At 38.8% G+C, this 18,696-nt stretch overlaps 1 protein-coding gene across 3 annotated transcripts in view; it reads right to left on the bottom strand.

The window, feature by feature from the left end:
- Positions 1 to 18,402, bottom strand: part of Hormad2 (HORMA domain containing 2) — an 85,855-nt gene extending 67,453 nt beyond the window's left edge. For all 3 annotated transcript variants that reach the window (XM_031341915.1, XM_031341916.1, XM_031341917.1), the window contains exons 1-7: positions 18,066 to 18,402; positions 11,887 to 11,974; positions 6,827 to 6,968; positions 4,077 to 4,140; positions 3,598 to 3,634; positions 862 to 882; positions 177 to 203 (exon numbers count right to left, since the gene is read on the bottom strand). In XM_031341915.1, coding sequence (XP_031197775.1) covers positions 177 to 203; positions 862 to 882; positions 3,598 to 3,634; positions 4,077 to 4,140; positions 6,827 to 6,968; positions 11,887 to 11,940 — 345 coding nt within the window. In that variant the 5' untranslated portion in view covers positions 11,941 to 11,974; positions 18,066 to 18,402. The remainder of the gene's footprint in view (positions 1 to 176; positions 204 to 861; positions 883 to 3,597; positions 3,635 to 4,076; positions 4,141 to 6,826; positions 6,969 to 11,886; positions 11,975 to 18,065) is intronic.
- Positions 18,403 to 18,696: the final 294 nt, after the last annotated feature.

Below are 18,696 nucleotides of genomic sequence, written 5' to 3'. Positions count from 1 at the left end.
AAAAAAAAAAAAAAAATCTCATAATAAAAGACTGGTTTCATTTATAATAAAACATAAAGTTCACGATTAACTGCTCTGTTTATGTGGTAGTCTAGAACATAATCTACATCCTCAATTCAGATAAACATATTTAAATATGGTATACATACACTACCATCTATATACCACCATCTTACCTCAGGTTCCCTGGGATTTGTGTAAAGCTGTTTAAGGGAAAATACAAAGCACTTAATTTCCAAAACTTACTAGATTGCTGTTCATTGAATACACTGTCTTTGTAAAGAGTTTAATTTGTGCTCTGTTAACTGAGTACTAGCTAGGCATATTTCAAGCTAGAAATAGGATAAGCTCTTATTTTACTAAACACTTGGAATCTTTAGAACTTTCTATGAACACTAAATATAAGGAAGTTTATAACTGATGTAAAGTATCTGTAATTAATATGACTGAACTACAAATAAATTCTTAATTTATTATGCCATAAATATTTAAATAATTAATATATTTTATCAATGCTATCTCAATTTCCTACCATCATTTTATACCCATGGGTATATAAAACTTCAAAAAAAAAAAGTCCAAAAAACTTTCAAAACAAAAAAACTTTCAATCTGTTACATATCTAAAAATATATTTAAATCCTAAGAGCTAATATGATATATTCTCTATGTTCTCTCATATAATATATGCCAAAGAAATATACTAAACATTTATAATATCTTATTAAAGTTCTGATACATCCAGTTTTTAAATGCCAAAATGTCATAACCCTCCAGGAGGGAGAAAGGGAAAGGCTGCTGTTTAAATGCCTTACTTAAAAGTCAGGGCAGAGGCAGACGCGGTCCTTAAGTTTGTACTTACTGTTAATACTGCCATGTGCAGCTTCAAGAGAAAAGAAAACTGCTGTTATTATATGTTTGTACTATAGTATTGACATTTCTGAAAGAGACTATTTCAAGTATTATTTCAGAGAGAAAATATTCACAAGGTCAGAAAAAGGAACTAAATCACTCATCAAAAAATTTTCTATTACGAACACTGACTTTACTGGGGCAGAGGGAGGGATACCCAAAAAAGTCTTTTATTTTCTAATTTGTGAACCAGAAGATATGCAAAACAATTCATTACTGCTCAAAATTAAATATAGCACAAAAATTCCTAATAAGTTCTCGTTTTAAAACTTACCAAGCAAGGTAAAAAAAATTAGAAAGTGTGATGTGTCTCACAACCACGTGCCTCTCTCTATACCACAAAACTACAAAGACATTCTCTCAGCTTTAAAGAAATATCGAATATACAGACATAGAGACAATCAAGGCTTTGATAAATTCTTAAACCTAAAATATAAAATCTGAGGACCATAATTCTGTAGCAGTTGACTAAAACTTTAGTGCCACCTTGTGGCTATTCTGGCATATAACTGACTTTTATGACCACACAGTGAAAACTGTTAATAGTTTATTGACACATTATATGGCCAGCCACTGATCTCAAGAAGCATGCCGACTAGTAAGGGGGACTAACGTTAAGAAGATCACATGGCCACACGGTTATACTCAGGGTCTGCTGTGAAGAAACAGCACACAATGTCAGTGGGTCTCTCAATGAGGGACAGACAGTTTTAGCTGCAGAACAAATTGGAGCTAGGCAGGCCATGAGCAGAGGGTCTGGACACAACTTTTTGAGCAAGAGGAACAGTATGTACAAAGATACAAGGAACTGGCATCCTATAGCGTCTTCACATAGCCTGAGCATGGGAGTGAGGAAAGGTGTCTTGGAAAATCAATAGGGACATTCAGGCCTGCTCGATCGTGCCAAGGGCTTTAAACACTATTTTTAAATTCCTGGAAATTTTTTAGTTATAAAGAATAACATGATCAGAGTTCAGTTTCTGAAAGAATTGTGAGAGATGAGAGGGAAACTGGGGAGGTTATACAGTTTCTTTTTGTAAGAATTATTTAATATATGTGCTTCCTTTAAAGAATCCAAATGTACCACAAAATATAAAGTACCCAGAATTTCATAACTAGTAAGATCATGTTCTTTAACAGAACATCTTTCAAGGGCACTTGCTACTCAAAACTTGGTTTTACTTAAACTACATTTTGTTTTTTTTTTTGTTTGTTTGTTTTGTTTTTTGAGACAGGGTTTCTATGTAACAGTCCTGGTTGTCCTGGAACTCACTCAGTAAGCCCCATTGGCCTGGAACTCACAGAGATCCACCTGCCTCAACTTCCTGAGTGCTGAGTTTAAAGGCTTGTGCCACCAGTGACCTGCTTTTTTTTTTTCTTTTCTCTTCTTTTCTCTTCTTTTCTTTTCTTTTCTTTCCTTTCCTTTCCTTTCCTTTCCTTTCCTTTCCTTTCCTTTCCTTTCCTTTTCTTTTCTGGAACATTGTCTTGTCACAGCCTGGATGGCCTTGATTATGACTGTTAGCTGAGATTTGTGGAGTTTCTCTTCTGAAGAATTCACAGAGTCTTTGCATAACTTAGTCCTAAAACATACCTGGCAAACCAGGAAGTCTCCTGGCTGAGAACTGCTTAGGTAATCGTCCTTCACACAACTCCTAGATCAGATAAGAGGTTTTGCTATGCGGAAACTGACTTGCTAAAACTGTCTTCTGTGTAACAATGAGGAGCTTATGAAAAGTTCCTGGGCATTCAGTCCTTCAGAGGCTGATCCTTCCTGAAGCCCAGAAGCTGAAATTCATGCTGCAGTGTCTCTCAACCCAGACCCCACAGCCAATAGTTTAGCCACAGGTACGGCTGAGCCAGGAGATAACTAGCATCGTTAGCCCTCATATAAGCAACACGCACCTTCCGCCATGGTTTCTAAGCCCTTCCTTCCCTTATCTGTTTTATCTCTGTATCCCTCTATCCCCTGGGTCAACATGGAATGAATGTGAGCAACTGTTCACTCAAGAGTGGGAAGAAATGAGGGAACCTCTGACTGCATTCATAATACAGTGTAAAGCTCCTTCACTGCAACACTTCTTAAAGTGAAGCTGAAGTAAAAACAGGGAAAATGGAGGGAGGATAGCAGTAGGAATTTCATTTATATGCATCTCATCTCTTCAGCCAGGCCTTGAGACTTCATTTTTCACATTCTTCATGTGTGTCTACTGAAGCATGAGAGATCATATGCACTTAAAATCTGGGCTGTGTCTCATAAAAGTACAAAGTTATACACAGGGGTTATAATTAACAAAATAAAATAGAGTAAAAATTCATTATTTAACTATTTCTTCTTTTCCATCTGCAAACTGAATCACCACTATTTTGAACATGTTCAACATGCTAACTACCAGATTCTTGTCTTCATTAACCCACATCCTGTAGATCTTGTCCAGTGACTTCAGAGGAAATTCTGTGGTTAAAAAAGATATGTGTATATAAAAAGGAGAATGAAGCTTTCGCTTCTAATTGATGTAAGTGAGACAACAGTGAGGCAACACAAAAAAAAAAAATAACAGAAAATCAACTACTAAATAAAAAAGCAGGCACTGCTATATTGTTAAACACTACAAAATAAAATGTCTAGACTTTTTTAAAGAGTCAAGATGAGTCTTGAATCTGGAGGTAAATTTTCAAACATTCTTACGTATCTCTTTTCCAAAGCATCAAAGCAGCCTTGAATCCTGTCAAGAGATAACATCCAGGGTCACTTTTGCCCAAAGAACAGCCAAAATAAATCCAATATGTAATTAGTTTGCACTTCTGTTTTGAAGTATATAAATTAACAATCATTCTGCCTGTTCCGTTTAATCACCTTTTAAAACCCCAAACACCTTTCCACATATCTACAGAATATTATAAATAATAGATAAGCAGTTCTGAAGCACAGAAATGTGTTCTCTCTTCTCACCACTGCAATGTTAGTAAACAGCATATGGTGAATAATCAAGCACAGCTAGGTTTTTTTTTCTTTATATAAGTCTGTTTTCTTCCAAAATGAAATCAATAGTTTAAAATAATACTGAATAATTATTACAATTTTCAGGAAAGAGGACTAAGAAAAGTAGTTTAAGGAAATGATTTTAGAAAATAAAGTTTGATGGGTAATTTACAGAATTTACTTACCATTTAATAATATGTAATGATCCAGGACACTTTTTGTCTTCCCGGAGAATTTTTAAACTGAGGTCTAGAAAAATAGAAACATCACTGTTATACTGAAAACTCCATGTTAAATAAGGCATTTCCTTTTTTTTTTATTTGTAAAACTTAGTTTTATGATTTATATTTCTATCTTTCTTTCTGTTTTTTGTTTTATTTTGTTTGTTATTGTTGTTGTTACTGTGATTTTCAAGACAGGGTTTCACTGTGTAGCCTTAGCTGTCAATAAATTCACTCTGTAGACCAAGCTAGCCTTGAACTCAGATCCGCCTGCCTCTGCCTCCTGAGTGCTGGGGTCAAAGGCATGTGCCACCACTGCATAGCACGTTTTAATGTTTAAATATCCACTTCACACATGAATCCTTTGTTGATAGTTAGCTCAGTTCTAGTTTTGAAGCAATGTAGCAGACTCCCACTCTGGTTTCTTTTACTTATTTCCTTCTCTCTAAATAATCTAAGATGTCACAGAGACCATCTCAACTAACAAGTTAAACACATTTCCAATTTAATTCTTTATTATTTTCCCTCTTTTATTTATTTATTTGTTTGTTTGTTTGTTTGTTTATTTTGGTTTCTCGAGACAGGGTTTCTCTGTGTGGCCCTGGCCATCCTGCAACTCACTTTGTAGACTAGGCTGGCCTCGAACTCAGAAATCCACCTGCCTCTGCCTCCCAACTGCTAGAATTAAAGGCATGCGCCACCACTGCATGGCCTTATTATTTTCCTTCTTAATGAAAAAAATATTAAACACAAATGCATAAGTTATTCTCAAACATCTCCATGTGAGATCTCCCACTTTCCCATATGAGGGAAGAAAGGAAGACATAAGTGTACAAAGAAATCTGTATAAAGTCACTGACACATGTATGATTTAAAGGAGCCTCTTAAATTGTCAAGTATTTATAAATTTATAGATTTGCATACATGTATGTGTAGTGGAAAGGTGTGTGCACACTGCATATGTACAAGTCAGAAGACGAGGACTTACAGGGGTCTCTCCTCATTATGTGGGTCCCAGATCATTAGGTTCGGCTGCAAGTACATCTATGGCTGCGGAGCCATCTCACCAGCTCTCAGAGTCCTCTATCTTTTTCATATGGTTTTCCTATGCTAACATTAAAATCACTTCTACCATTGTTGAGGAATAGGGAAATTATTTTAGTTTGACAAAATTCTTAGATATTATTAAAAAGAGTTCCCTACAGACACTGAGCATTTTTGTGATGTCACTTTAAATACAAATACATTAAGGAAAACTAGTGTCTACTCTAACAATCACAAAAAAAATAAATAAATAAAGATGGAACTCTAAGCAATGCTTTTGCCTCCGTGCCTAGGGCAGTGTAAGGCAGTGCTCCTGGAGAGAAGCTGTACTTCACAAGGCTGACTGACTGATTAAAGCTTCAGTGGTTGTGGAAAGTGGGAATTTTACAGGTCCAGAGGTGAACTACAAATTATGTTGGGCTATCTCTAGTCCCCTCATAGCCAGTTATTACCTAACTCTGTTTATGAGCTAACATCCTTGTGGATATTAGGTGAGTCCTTTTGGAATGTACCAACAAACTCCCTAGCTAACACCAACACAAAAGCTGGAAATGTCAGCAGACAGCACCCGAAACTGGCAGCAGACATTTCCCCACTTGGCTGTATCGCCGACTTTCTATGACTGTCTTTGTTCTGTCACTGTAAGAACTTCATGAAACTTCTTCCATACTAGAACACAGAATATGGCCTTGGCAGCAACCCAAATCTGTACCCCTGGCCCACGCCACTCACATTTAGCCCTAGAATAAACTATCTCTTTTATCTCTTGAAGTAAGAGCTGTGGGTTTTGTTTTGTTTTGTTCAATGTTAGCAGAAGCAACTGAAATACAAAAAGTACTTAATTTCCAAAGTATGCCTTCTTTTATAACTCCATGTTCCAAATAGGAGGGAAAACAAATTATATGCTCCCTGAAAACACACCAAATCTTACAGATTTAGCTCCTAAGTTAAAAGGAGTGATTAACACGAAACAAGGTGTCATGATTACAAGTGCCATGCGCCGTGTTTACAGCAAACACGCACTCACTGACGCTCATGTGGAGAATCAATATTGCCTAAGAAAATTAAGTTAGAATGAAGCGATGGTATATTATTAAATATAAACATGAGAAATTTCAAATTAGATTTGGAAAAAACAGCATCTTAGAAGGAAATATATGCACACTAATAACAATAAAATGAAAAGATAAGCTATTGTAAAAAGAACTTAACTGATTAAAATAACTGTCTAAATAACCATGCTAGCCAACAAATTTATGGATTTATGTCTCCTGTGCATACTTATATATGTTAATAGGGAGATGTTTCTCACCTAATTCCTTTGAAATTCCTCGGGGTCAAAATGTACCTCAAAGAACAAATTCAACTGAGGCACAAAATAATGTAAATCTTCAGCATAGATTTTTGTTCTCAGTTTTACAAAGATGGCTTAGAATTACTAGACATAGCTCACCAAGTTTGTTTTTTCATTTGATATCTAGCTTGAAGTTAATGGTTCCTATAAGTAAAACCAACACACAGCAAAATTAAAATGGAAAGTGAATTAGTAAATTGATCTTGAAGAACATGCCCATGAGTTAAAATTAATGCACTCTATGAGAGAGGGGAGCTTCATCCTGCTGAGTAGAAAAAGGAACACTAGCCAAAGCAATCATTTCATCCAACTTTACCATCCAAATGGCGATCTCTGTAAGAGCTCTCTGGAAACAAGCCCCTCAAGTATGTTATACATGAGATGGAAGTAGCAAACAGTTTCTTCACCATCACCAGTGACTCATACTCATTTGTGATCTGGGATGGGAAAATTGTGTTCTGGAAGAAAATCAAAGATGATAAAAATCAGCATTCATGAATATTCAGCCCATCAAACCATTACCACAGATAGGACAGAAACTTTATAAGACTTCAAATCTGACACATTTCTAGATAATCAAAGAAAACAGGGTTCTGAACGCTGAGTTAAAATAGATCTTCATATAAGAAGACACAACAGAAAGGCAGGCAAATACTAGAGTAATTTTGGATGAAAACTATTTATTTCAATGACCCATTAATCCGACGTGAAACTGGGAGTTTTCTTATAATTCTATAGCCTCACTCCTCTCTCCACACACTCTGGGGACATCACTGTAATCTGAATTTTACCCTTCTCTCTCTCTCCAAAGCTACCATGTACAACTTATCAGCGTACTGACCCTTTGTCTGGAGCATCTGACACTCTATCCATGTGTCCTCCTCAAGCTGCCTTGACACTGTTTTGTTTTCTTGTTGTTTTGGCAGAACTGGCAATCAAACCTAGGACCTTGTTGCATGTTAGCAAGAACCTTGGTTATTGAGCTAAACTGCTACCTGCTGACACTATTTCAGCTTTCAACCATCCCTACACAGCTGAATCCCACCCCACCCACCCATTCCCTGACTCTCACTTTTATGAAACAAGGTCTCACTGTGTAGCTCTGGCTAGCCTAGAACTCACTTTATAGACCAGGTTAAACTCCAACTCACAGAGACCTGCCTGTCTCTGCCTCCTAGGATTAAAGAGTGTGCCACCACACCCAGCCCATTCCTCATTTTTTAACCAATCATCTTCCCAGGAGTGTCTTCAGTCCTTTCCTCTCTTCACCATTCTCTTGTCTGTCCTCACAGCTTCAGTTATAGTCTATAGAGAAGACTTCAATTTCTAACTTATGTTCCCTGCCTATATTTCTAGTATCTGGACATCTGCTCCTATACTACTTTGTAGACCCTGAAATTCAGTTTGTCTCTGCTATCAAGCATAAAGCATGGTCTCCAGTTTCATCCCTAGACAAGTAAATCAGCATCTATTCCAGTTACCAGGCTAGAAGCAGCTTCACTCCTCTTTGGCTTTTTTTCCCTCTATCAACCATTTCTAACCACCAAATTGTCTCTTTTAATAAACTATTTTTTTAAAGCAAGAAAAGTTCTCTGAGTGCTATGGATATGCTCCTGTGTGTACAGGTACATATATGTGCAGTTATGCAACCATGTGTGTACACCTGCATATGGACACCAAAGGTCAACCTCAAGGTTTCTCTCTCTCTCTCTCTCTCTCTCTCTCTCTCTCTCCCCCTCTCCCTCTCCCCCACCCCTACCTCCCTCCCTCCCTCCCTCCCTCCCTCCCTTCCTCCCTCCCTCTCTCTCTCTCTCTCTCTCTCTCTCTCTCTCTCTGAGATAGGATCTTTCACTGCCCCGAGAGTCAACCAGTTAGGTTAGCAAGCACCAGGGATCACCTATGCTGGTATTACAAGTGTGCACAATACCTGGGATCAACCACAAGTCGAGGCTGGAGCAGTTATTCACCTGAGTAGGAGGGCTGTGGGAAAAGTGAGGCTAAACTGAGCCCTAAAGATAAGTGGCAAAGAAGAGGAGTGTGAGTAGGGCACCAAGAAGGTGGGATGCTGAACATGGGGCGTGGCCATCAGATCAGAATAACCAGTCCTCAGAGTTCACGCTGAGTAGAGTGAGGGGAAATTAAACAGAAGCCAATGTGCAGCAAAGCTAGGGCACCATACTAAAGAAACTGTATTTAACCTTTAAGGCAACAGAAAACCCACGAAAGTTGAATAATGACTTTCCTCTTTCATCCAATACTTGAGTTGTTTGTTTTAATTCTGGCTCTGGGACTAGCAGAAATATCTTAGATGAATGTGATTCCTGCTGTGATCATGAGAGGCAACATACTAATCCTAAAAAGTGGACAAAAGTCTTCTTAATACCAACTCATTCTTAGAACTTTTGTTGTCACCAAGTCTTCAGATGATAGTCTGCATTTGGGAGCTGTAACATTTAGTGACAGAGTAAGCTTTCCCTGTCTTACTGGAATGAGACTACACTGATGGAGTCAGAGCATTAGTGATAAACAGGCTAAAGAGTTTCTCATTCCAGGCCAGCAAGATGGTTCCTTGTGTAGGGCACCAAGCCTGAAGGCCTTCGTTCCTTCCCCAGGATCCACAAAGAGGCAACTGATCTCTGCAAGTACACCAGGGTGCACTGCTCACCCCCACACTCAGTTTCTTAGTTAGCATTTCTGTTGTTGCAATGAAACACCATGACCAAATGCAACATGGAGAGGAAAGGGTTTATTTGGCTTACACTTCCACAGCACTGTTCATCACTGAAGGAAGTTAGGACAGAAACTCAAGCAGGGCAGGAGGAAGACAGGAGCTGATACAGAGGCAATGGAGAGGCACTACTTACTGGTTTACCAGCCCTGCCCCCGCCCCATGGCTTGCTAAAACTGCTTTCTCATAGAATGCAGGACCATCAGCCCAGGGATAGCATCACTCACAATAGGCCGGGATCTTCCTCATCAATCACTAATTAAGAAAATTAATTAGTGATTAATTATAGGCCTGCTTACTGCCCAGTCTTATAGAGCCATTTTCTTAATTGAAGATCCCTATTCTCTGCTGACTCCAGCTTGTGTTGATATAAAACTAGCCAGCAAACCACACACACACACACACACACACACACACACACACACATACATATCTTAAGAAATAAATTACTGTGATAAAACTTTTTTTAAGTTTCTCTTTCCTATTTTTGGTAGTATGAATGAGAATTGCCCCCATAGACTCATATGTTTGAATGCATTGTCTCCAATTGGTTGAATTGTTTGGGAAAGATTAATATGTATGGCCTTGTTGGAGGAGGTGTACCACTGAGGGTGGGCTATGAGGTTTCAAATCCATTCTATGGTCATTCTCAAGATAGTGTACATACATATATATTTCACCTCCCGCCCCCCTCTCTATATATATCAAGACACAAGTTCTCAGTAACCACTCCACTGTCATGCCTCCCTATCTGCTGGCATGCTCCCTGCCATAATGGTCATATGCTCACCCTCTAAAACTGTAAGCTTCCAATAAACTCTTCTTTCTATAATATGCCTTGATCATGGTGTCTTATTACAGCAATAGAAAAGTAACTAAGACACTCATTAAATCACAATTAATTAAATCTAATTCTGGGGGCTTTGCACAGTACTCCTATTCCATTTTGTTTTCTCCTCCTGGCCAACATGACAGCTTTACTACAGAAAGAGCAGCTTTCCCTAAAACATACCATACCACACTTCTTTCTTTCTTTCTTTCTTTCTCTCTCTCTCTCTCTCTCTCTCTCTCTCTCTCTCTCTCTCTCTCTCCCTTCCTTCCTTCCTTCCTTTCTTTCTTGTTTGTTTGGGTTTTCGAAACAGGGTTTTTCTGTATAGCCTTGGCTGTCCTGGAACTCACTCTGTAGACCAGGCTGGCCTTGAACTCAGAAATCTGCCTGCCTCTGCTTCCCAAGTGCTGGGATTAAAGGTGTGTGCCATCACTGCCCAGCTTCCACGCTTATTTCTTATCCTGAGCCAAGGCACAGCTAGGTTTCCTCATGAAATGTTCTCTCCTCTATGAGCCTTTTCATCATTTCAAATTATACAAGGATCATAAGTTGCTACAATTTGAATTACTATATTCCTTTGTAGGTTGAGAGGTAGAGACAGCTTCTCAATCTAGTTCAGGGTGTCCTGGAACCCACTATGGAGCCCAACTGGTCTCAAGCATGTGACGATTCTCCTGGTCTCACTCTCACTCTTTTTCATGTGTATGTAAATATAGGTACATTGACTTAGTTACCATAAATTTTATTTTTCTTTGTTTGTTTGTTTGGTTGGTTGCTTTTTCGAGACAAGATTTCTCTGTATAGCCCTGGCTATTCTGGAACTCATTCTGAAGACCAGACTGGCCTCAAACCCAGAAATCCACCTGCCTCTGTCTCCCTAGTGCTGGGATTAAAGGCATGTGCCACCATTGCCCGGCTCAATTTTATTTTTCTTAATATGATGACAAAGAAGATAAAGATCATCATTTGTATTTTCTCATAAAACAACACATTATTATACATATATTATATACTGAATCTAAATAACTGTATGTGATGCATTAATGACTATTCTGGGATTTATTGAACTAGCCTGGGTAAATCCAGCAAAGTTCCCTGTCCTGACATACTATAGCTTGTTATGTCTGAATCTTAAATGTCCCCTGAACTTAAAGGCACGCTCATCAACCTGCTGTGATACTGGGAGATGGCAGAACGTTTAAGAGACAGAATCTCCTGAAGTGACGCTAGGCTACGTGGTGTCTCCTCCTGACCCCCGCTCCTGTTCTTGACCACTGTGGTGTGCTGCTTTGCTCGACCACGTGTTCCCCCACCCCCTGAATGTCTCCATGATGTTCTGCCTTGATACTGAGTCAAAAACAATAGAAGCAACTTCTGAAACTGTGAGCCAAAATAAATCCTCCTTCCTTTAAAGTTTATTATCTCATATATTTTGTCATCCGCACAGGAAGTGACTAATACATTCTTCCCCAGACTCTTAGCATCAAAGCTTCTTTCAGATCTCTCCTCTTTGGTTCTGAAAATGACAAGTTTCCTAATTGCTTCAGGAAGCACATGCCTAACAAAGAACCTTCTCTTTAAACGTCGTTTTGTTTCTGATTTCTTTTACTCTAGTAAACATGAAACAAGCACCCAGGACATAACTTTATAATTGGTCTTAATTTTCTGAATATCCCCCATCCATTAGGCATTAAAATGTAGACATACTTTCCCAGAGTATTATGTGCCAATTAACTGATAAAACTGCTGCTGAAGGAATTTTAAATTAAGTAACTCACTAAACGGTCATTGATTTTTCTTTTTAATTCTTAACAAATACCTTAGATGCCTTCAGTGTTCTGGTGTTGTGAGAGAGCTGAGCAGTAGCCATCATGAGAATGAATCAGGATTCTTTCAACAATTCCAACCTGTTAAAAAAAAATTAGAGATTTTCCCTTACATAATACTTATTTACTAGGTGGTGGTGGCGCACGCCTTTACTCCCAGCACTTGGGAGGCAGAGGCAGGCGGATTTCTGAGTTCGAGGCCAGCCTAGTCTATACAGTGAGTTCCAGTATAGCCAGGGCTACACAGAGAAACCCTGTCTCGGAAAAAAAAAAAAAGAAAGAAAGAAAAAGAAAAAGAAAAACAAACAAACAAATACTTACTTACTATCTTGTCTTTCCAAAGATGGAACTGAACTCTAAAATCAAAAATTAAAATCAAGTACAGTTAAGTATAGACAATTTCTCAGACTGTCCTGTTATAAAACAAAAAAAAAAAACAAAATCCAAAACAAAAAAAAAACAACCTTACCAAGCTCAATTTTGAAAATACAAAGGAAGATCTGAGCTAAAATAGTTCTTCTTGGCCCTATCAAAATTACAAAAATGAATCTGAATTATAAAAATACTTATTTTGAATTTTCCAAATGAGAGCTATATAAGTTAACTGTGATTTTGGTAACTAATTTTAATAACCATTTGAATTTTCACTATAAGCTTTTACTAAATCCGGTATAAAGTCTCTGCATTAAATTTCAACAACTCAATAAAAATTATAAAATAATTTATTCATTCATTAACACATTCTCAGAGGAAAATAAGTTCTAAGTCACCAAAACACTCAACAATGTATCCCATCCAGCGCTCTTGTGCCTCAAAAAGGAGCTGCCTTCTTGTGTTCAGCAGGGCTCAAAACACTTTTTTAGGTTAACTTCAGATTTGTTTACAAACTCAAAACCAACTCCAAAAGAAGAAAATGATAAGTGTTAGTGAAGAGATGGAGAATTAAAATCCTCATCACTGTTGGCTGGAGTGTAAAACAGCCCAGCCTTCGTGGAAAACAGTATGCAGTTCCTCAAATTTCTAAACAATTACACCAGTATCCAGCACTTCCACTTCTAAGCGTACAGCCAAAAGAAATAAACGGGGAGGAAGGAGCAGGGACGGCCTCCAACACTTGTATATCCACATGCACAGCAGCCTTCTTCCTCACGATCAAAGGTGGAAACAATCCAATGCCTATCAGCAGACAAACGGACACACAGCTGGGGGCAGTGGCATGCACTGGATGCCCACCTACAGTGGAAACTGGGGCAGGACAATCGTCTGAGCCCAGGAGTTTGTCAGCCTGGACTAGATCCCATCTCAAAAAAAAAGAGCAGATGAACAGATAAACAAAATGTGTTTTGTGATATTTAAGGGCTACTCAAATATTTAGAAAAGGTGACATGCCACAATGTAAATGAACCGTGCAAGCACAATTCTAGGTTAAAATTAGACAAAGCCAGATACAGAAGGACAAATATATGCTCTCACATGTGAGTACCTACAATAAAGTAAGCAAACATATACATACAAAAAGTAGGTGAGAGGTTATCTGGACTGGGGTGGGGATAGAAGTAATGGCAGTTTAATAGGAAAGTTTCTATTCATGATAATGAAATGTTTTGGAAACTGTAAATTGGTAGGATTGTCACCTGACAGCTGAGCATGACTAGACTACACATGGAGAATGGCTGACATGATCAGTTCCCCGGTATGCACATAGATCACAATGAAGAACGCAATGGAGCTGGGAAAACCCACAACCATACTACCAAGTCTAGGAAAACATTTTTTAAATGTCTAAACGTTAGGAATTAAAAGTGTACTATTCATCCTTTTTTTGCTTCAGTGGAACTTTTTAAAAGTAAATCTTCCATTTTCTTTCTGAAGGCTTTAATTTTATTTCAATTGGGGGCCTTGCTTGTAATAACTTGTTTAAAGAAAATCCATTCTGGCTCACCCAGGGCAATATGTTGCCTGTTATATTAGCAATTAAGGCAAGATTCTGTAAGATTTTTGCAAATAAGAGGTTAGAATTATTTGGAGACAGTGCCACAAGGTGGTGATAGAGACTATAAACAGATGCTATTGAATTTCTCATAAATTATTTCTTCAGGCAGCACTAGAGGACACTAGTGTAATGCTTCTACAGGAGACCAAGGTCTTCCTAGTGGTCCTTGAACAGTCTTTAAATGCTGTTTTCTTTTGTTATCTTTAGAGTGTAACTGTCAAATACGACCCAGATCATCCCCTTTATATTGTAGAAATAAGGAAGGAAAAAAAAGGTAGGTGTAAGGGTTTAAGTTCCAGTTCTAACCCATTACAGTATAACCTCCACAGGGGAATCGATAAATATAAGGAATAATGGTTTTTAAATCACTTTCTATATTGATAAGATTTTAGCCTATCTCTTTACGATCATAAGATATCTGATGGCATCTGCCCATTAGATCACCACATACAGTTAAGCACCTGCATTTTTAGAATATATGGATGACCCAGATTAAATTTATAGTACTGAAAGACAATTCTACCAGGGCTGCTGCATCTGAGAAGGGATTAAAAAATATTTATAAAACAAGTAAAATTAAATTTTATGCAACACAAATGATATGTAAAAAAAACCAGCCAACAATACAATCTAGCAAAAATAGGCTTTGTAATTAAGAAATATGGGTTCAAATTTGGATGCTTTTTGTTGTTGTTGTTTTGTTTATTTGTTTTTGTCGAAACAGGGTTTCTCTGCATAGCCCTGGCTGTCCTGGAACTGTCCTATAGACCAGGCTGGCCTCAAACACAGAAATCCACCTGCCTCTGCCTCCCAAGTGCTGGGATTCAAGGTATGGATTCTATTACCTAGCAGTTGTATAACTCTGGTTAAATTAATTCCTCTGATGTTTGGTTTCTGTTTTTGTAAACGTAAGTACAGACCCAGCTTCCAGGTCTTGCTCACTGTACATCTGGAGTAGTAACATAGGCTGAGGTTTAAACACGTGGACTTTCTGAAACAAAACCGCCTAAGACCACATCTCAGTGTGAAGTTCACTATGTAACTTTGGACAAGATGTGGGTCTCAGTTTCTCCATCTGCACAGAAAAAAATGTAACAGTGACTACTTCACATTTATTTCAAGATTAAATTTATTAAACTAATATGGTACTTAGAATAGTTTTTGATACATACTTCATGAAATGTAATAAAGTATGTTTGCTTTCAAAACAAAACAAAACAAAACAAAGCACCTGTATAATAGCCTTCCTCTCCTGGTGTTTCCCAGACTCGGCTGCCCCTCCCACCATCCTCCAGTCTTTTCTCCCTGCCTCTTTTCCTCCTGCCGTATTGGGATTCCTCGAGTTTCTGTACTAGTAGTCTTCTGTTATTTACTTATTTATTTATTCATTGAGATGGTTTTTCTGTGTACTCCTGGCTGTCCTGGAACTCACTCTGTAGACTAAGCTGGCCTTGAATTCACAGAGATTGCCCTGCCTCTGCTTCCTGAGTGCTGGGACACAAGGTGTGCACCACCACCACTCAGTTTTTTTAAAACTTCTAAACATAGCCACTGAACAAACAAATATACTCCCATTATTTCAATGACTATAGTCTAATGATTTTCGTGTGTATATTCCTAGCCCAGGTCATTCTCATGAGTTACTGATCTACAATTCTGCCCATTAGACAATTCCTATTTTGATGTTCTTAGCATATCCAAATGCAAATTCTTTCCCCTCAAACCCTCTGTTTCCTAGCGAATGACATCACCAAGTACTTAAATCACTCAGTCTGAAAATGTATGACTCAAGTCTGCCCTATCTCTTTGTTCAGTCAAGTTAGTATTTCTCAAATGTGTCAACTGCTTACTTTCTCCACACAGTTGTCTACTTATATTGGGGGTCTTCTTTCCTTGTTATTGTTGAGGCTGCTACTGTTGTTTTGATAAAATCTCACTACATGGCTCCAGCTTCCTCAAACTTGCTCTGTAGCCCAAGCAGCCTTGAACTTGAGGTGATTCTGAGGCCTCCACTTCACAAATGCTGGGATTATACGTGTGTACCCTTACCCTGGGCCTGCCATCTCTACTTTAGATCAGATCAGCCTCATCTTTTGCCTGAATTGCTGCAACCACCCATCTGCCTGTTGCTGTGCTCAGCCATCTCCCTTCTATGTTTCAGCTAGACTTTTCTCATTACAACCTTATTTGTATATTACTACCAAACTGAAGTACTTACATAGCTCCCCAACTACCCTCAGGAAAAAAAAAACAAAACTCTTTACCATCGTTTCAAGACTTGCCTCATGGCCCCCTAATTTCTTCAATCATTTCCCCTGATATTTCTTATGCACCAGTCATTTGTACACCTTTACTTTCTTTTGGCAATATTCTTCTGGTCTGAAACATCCTTTTCTACTTCAAATTACTACCTATCTTCTGGACATGGTTTAGTTTTTCAAGAAACAATGCCCCAATTTCTACTACCACCTCTACCAAGTTCAAGTTATGTCCTCATTACAATACATAGTATATTATATCTATTTGTAACTACCTGCTGTGAGTTAAACTAAGAGTAAAATTATATATGTTGAGCTGTGTATTTTTTTAAAAAATTTATTTATTTATTATATGCAAGTACACTGTAGCTGTCTTCAGGCACTCCAGAAGAGGGTATCAGCTCTCATTATGGATGGTTGTGAGCCACCATGTAGTTGCTGGGATTTGAACTTAGGACCTTCAGAAGAGCAGTCAGTGCTCTTAACCACTGACTCTTCAGCCCCTGAGCTGTGTATTTTTGAAGGTTGTTTTTTTAAAGTGTTCCAGCTTCAATGAGAGTCCCTGTCTCAAAAAAGAAAAAAAAAGGTAAAGGAGCTGGAGAGATGACTCAGTGGTTAAGAGCACAGACTGTTCTTCCAGAGGACCCAGGTTCAATTCTCAGCACTAACATGGCAGCTCACAACTGTCTGTCAGACCCAGTGAATCTGATGCCCTCTTCTGGCCTCTGCAGGCACTAGGCACCCACATACATAAAGCAAAACACCTGTACAAGTTAAAAAATAATAATACAAATAAAAAAACATTTTTAAACACTAAGCAAGCAAAGAAGATAATAGACACTAACATCTGACCTCCAAATGCACATGCATTTCCAGGTGTATGAAAACACACATGCACACAAAGAGAAAGTAAAATGTGCGGGGTTATATGGCAACCTTTAGGGAGGCACTCAGGAGGCAGGGGCAGATGATCTCTGAGTTGGAGACCAGTCTGGACAGCAGGTTACACAAAAACCTGCCTCACAAAGGAAAAAAGAAAAAGAAAAAGAACAAAAAACATAAAATTTGAATAAAGGGAACTGAAGATCAGCAAGAGAATTTGGTTTGCCAAAGTTCTCCCTGTTTAACCTTTTGCTGAGTATACTTCAATAAATTATTAGCCACCATTTTAACAAATTCCATTTGTCCCTGATAATTCTGATACTTCATGCTTGCTTGGACTAAGTGGTTCCCACTGTATTAATTGGGTATTTGTTCATGCTCTTTGGTTTTTAAAATATATTTTTCATGCTATTTCCATTAATCCATTTATTCAACATTTACTGTGCAATTGCACTGTTCCAGGTAAAACACAGGATTTCAAAAAGTAAAATATGGTCTTTACCTCAAGAAATGTATGGTCTGATGAAGGAGAAATTAGGCTATCATCCTAATAAAATCTAACACCTTTTAGGGGCAAGAACCACACTTACACTTTGCTTTCACCAGGTGAGCAGATAATGTATTGCATGGCCCATTTAAGGATCATATCATGTATGTGTACCTCTAAATCTAGATTCCACATATGAGGGAAAACGTGGTTCTGTGTCATTCTGAGTCTGGGTTATTTCACTTAACTTAGTTAGTGATCTCCAGTTCCAATTTTAAAAAGACCTAAATCATACAGCTATTAAAATGATGGAAATTCAAGGTCTACCAGTCCATTTCTCACCACCACATTTTTTTTTTCTGAGACAGGGTTTCTCTGTGTAGCCCTGGCTATCCTGGAACTCACTCTGTAGATCAGGCTGGCCTCGAACTCAGAAATCCATTGTCTCTGCCTCCCAAGTGCTGGGATTAAAGGCAGGCGCCACCACCACTCGGCTACCACCACATTTTAATGTGTGAAAATTTTCACCATCCTGAGTAGAAACCATGTTACCTGAAGCTCCCGGTCCTCCTCGGCACTCCGCCACGATTACACTTTTCCTGGGGTGGGGGTGGATGGGCTTCCGAGTTCCACGAAATACTTCCAAATCAAACCAGTCAATTAAAAAGAACAGAGAAGTGTGAACTCGAAGACCACAGAACCCACCCGAACGCCTTCCTCCCGAGAGCCCGCGTGTGCATGCGGTGAGGCCTTCACCTCAGCCTTCACCTCAGCGACGACGCCAACGGCTTCTCCCAGCAAATCCCGCCCCTTGGTTTTACACTTTCCGGCCAGGGCCACAGGAGACTCTTCAGGAATAATCCCTAACTCTAAGGTTTACCCCTTACCACGCCTTGCTCTACCTCATGAATATGCAAAATAGGGCAGGGGCAGCCTACTCACCCGGGCTGTGGGCGGGGCCTAACATGCCCGGACTGTGGGCGGGGCCTGCAGTCTCTTGGAGTGGCGAGCTCCTGGAGCCTTTGAGGGACTGCAGACTGTGTGAGGAGGCGTCAGAACGGATTGAAGGGAGCCATCTTTTATCTCTTTCCTAGGCTTGGACCCCACTGTAATCTTCTACTGTTGCGTTTAATTACGCGGCTAAAACTTGACTATATTAACCTTTCTTTGTGCTTCGCCTATC

Source organism: Mastomys coucha, unplaced genomic scaffold (genome assembly GCF_008632895.1).
Source record: "Mastomys coucha isolate ucsf_1 unplaced genomic scaffold, UCSF_Mcou_1 pScaffold22, whole genome shotgun sequence".
NCBI classification, from domain to species: Eukaryota; Metazoa; Chordata; class Mammalia; order Rodentia; family Muridae; genus Mastomys; species Mastomys coucha.
Note: the sequence above shows the minus strand (reverse complement) of the source record. Positions and strands in the feature narration are given on the sequence as shown.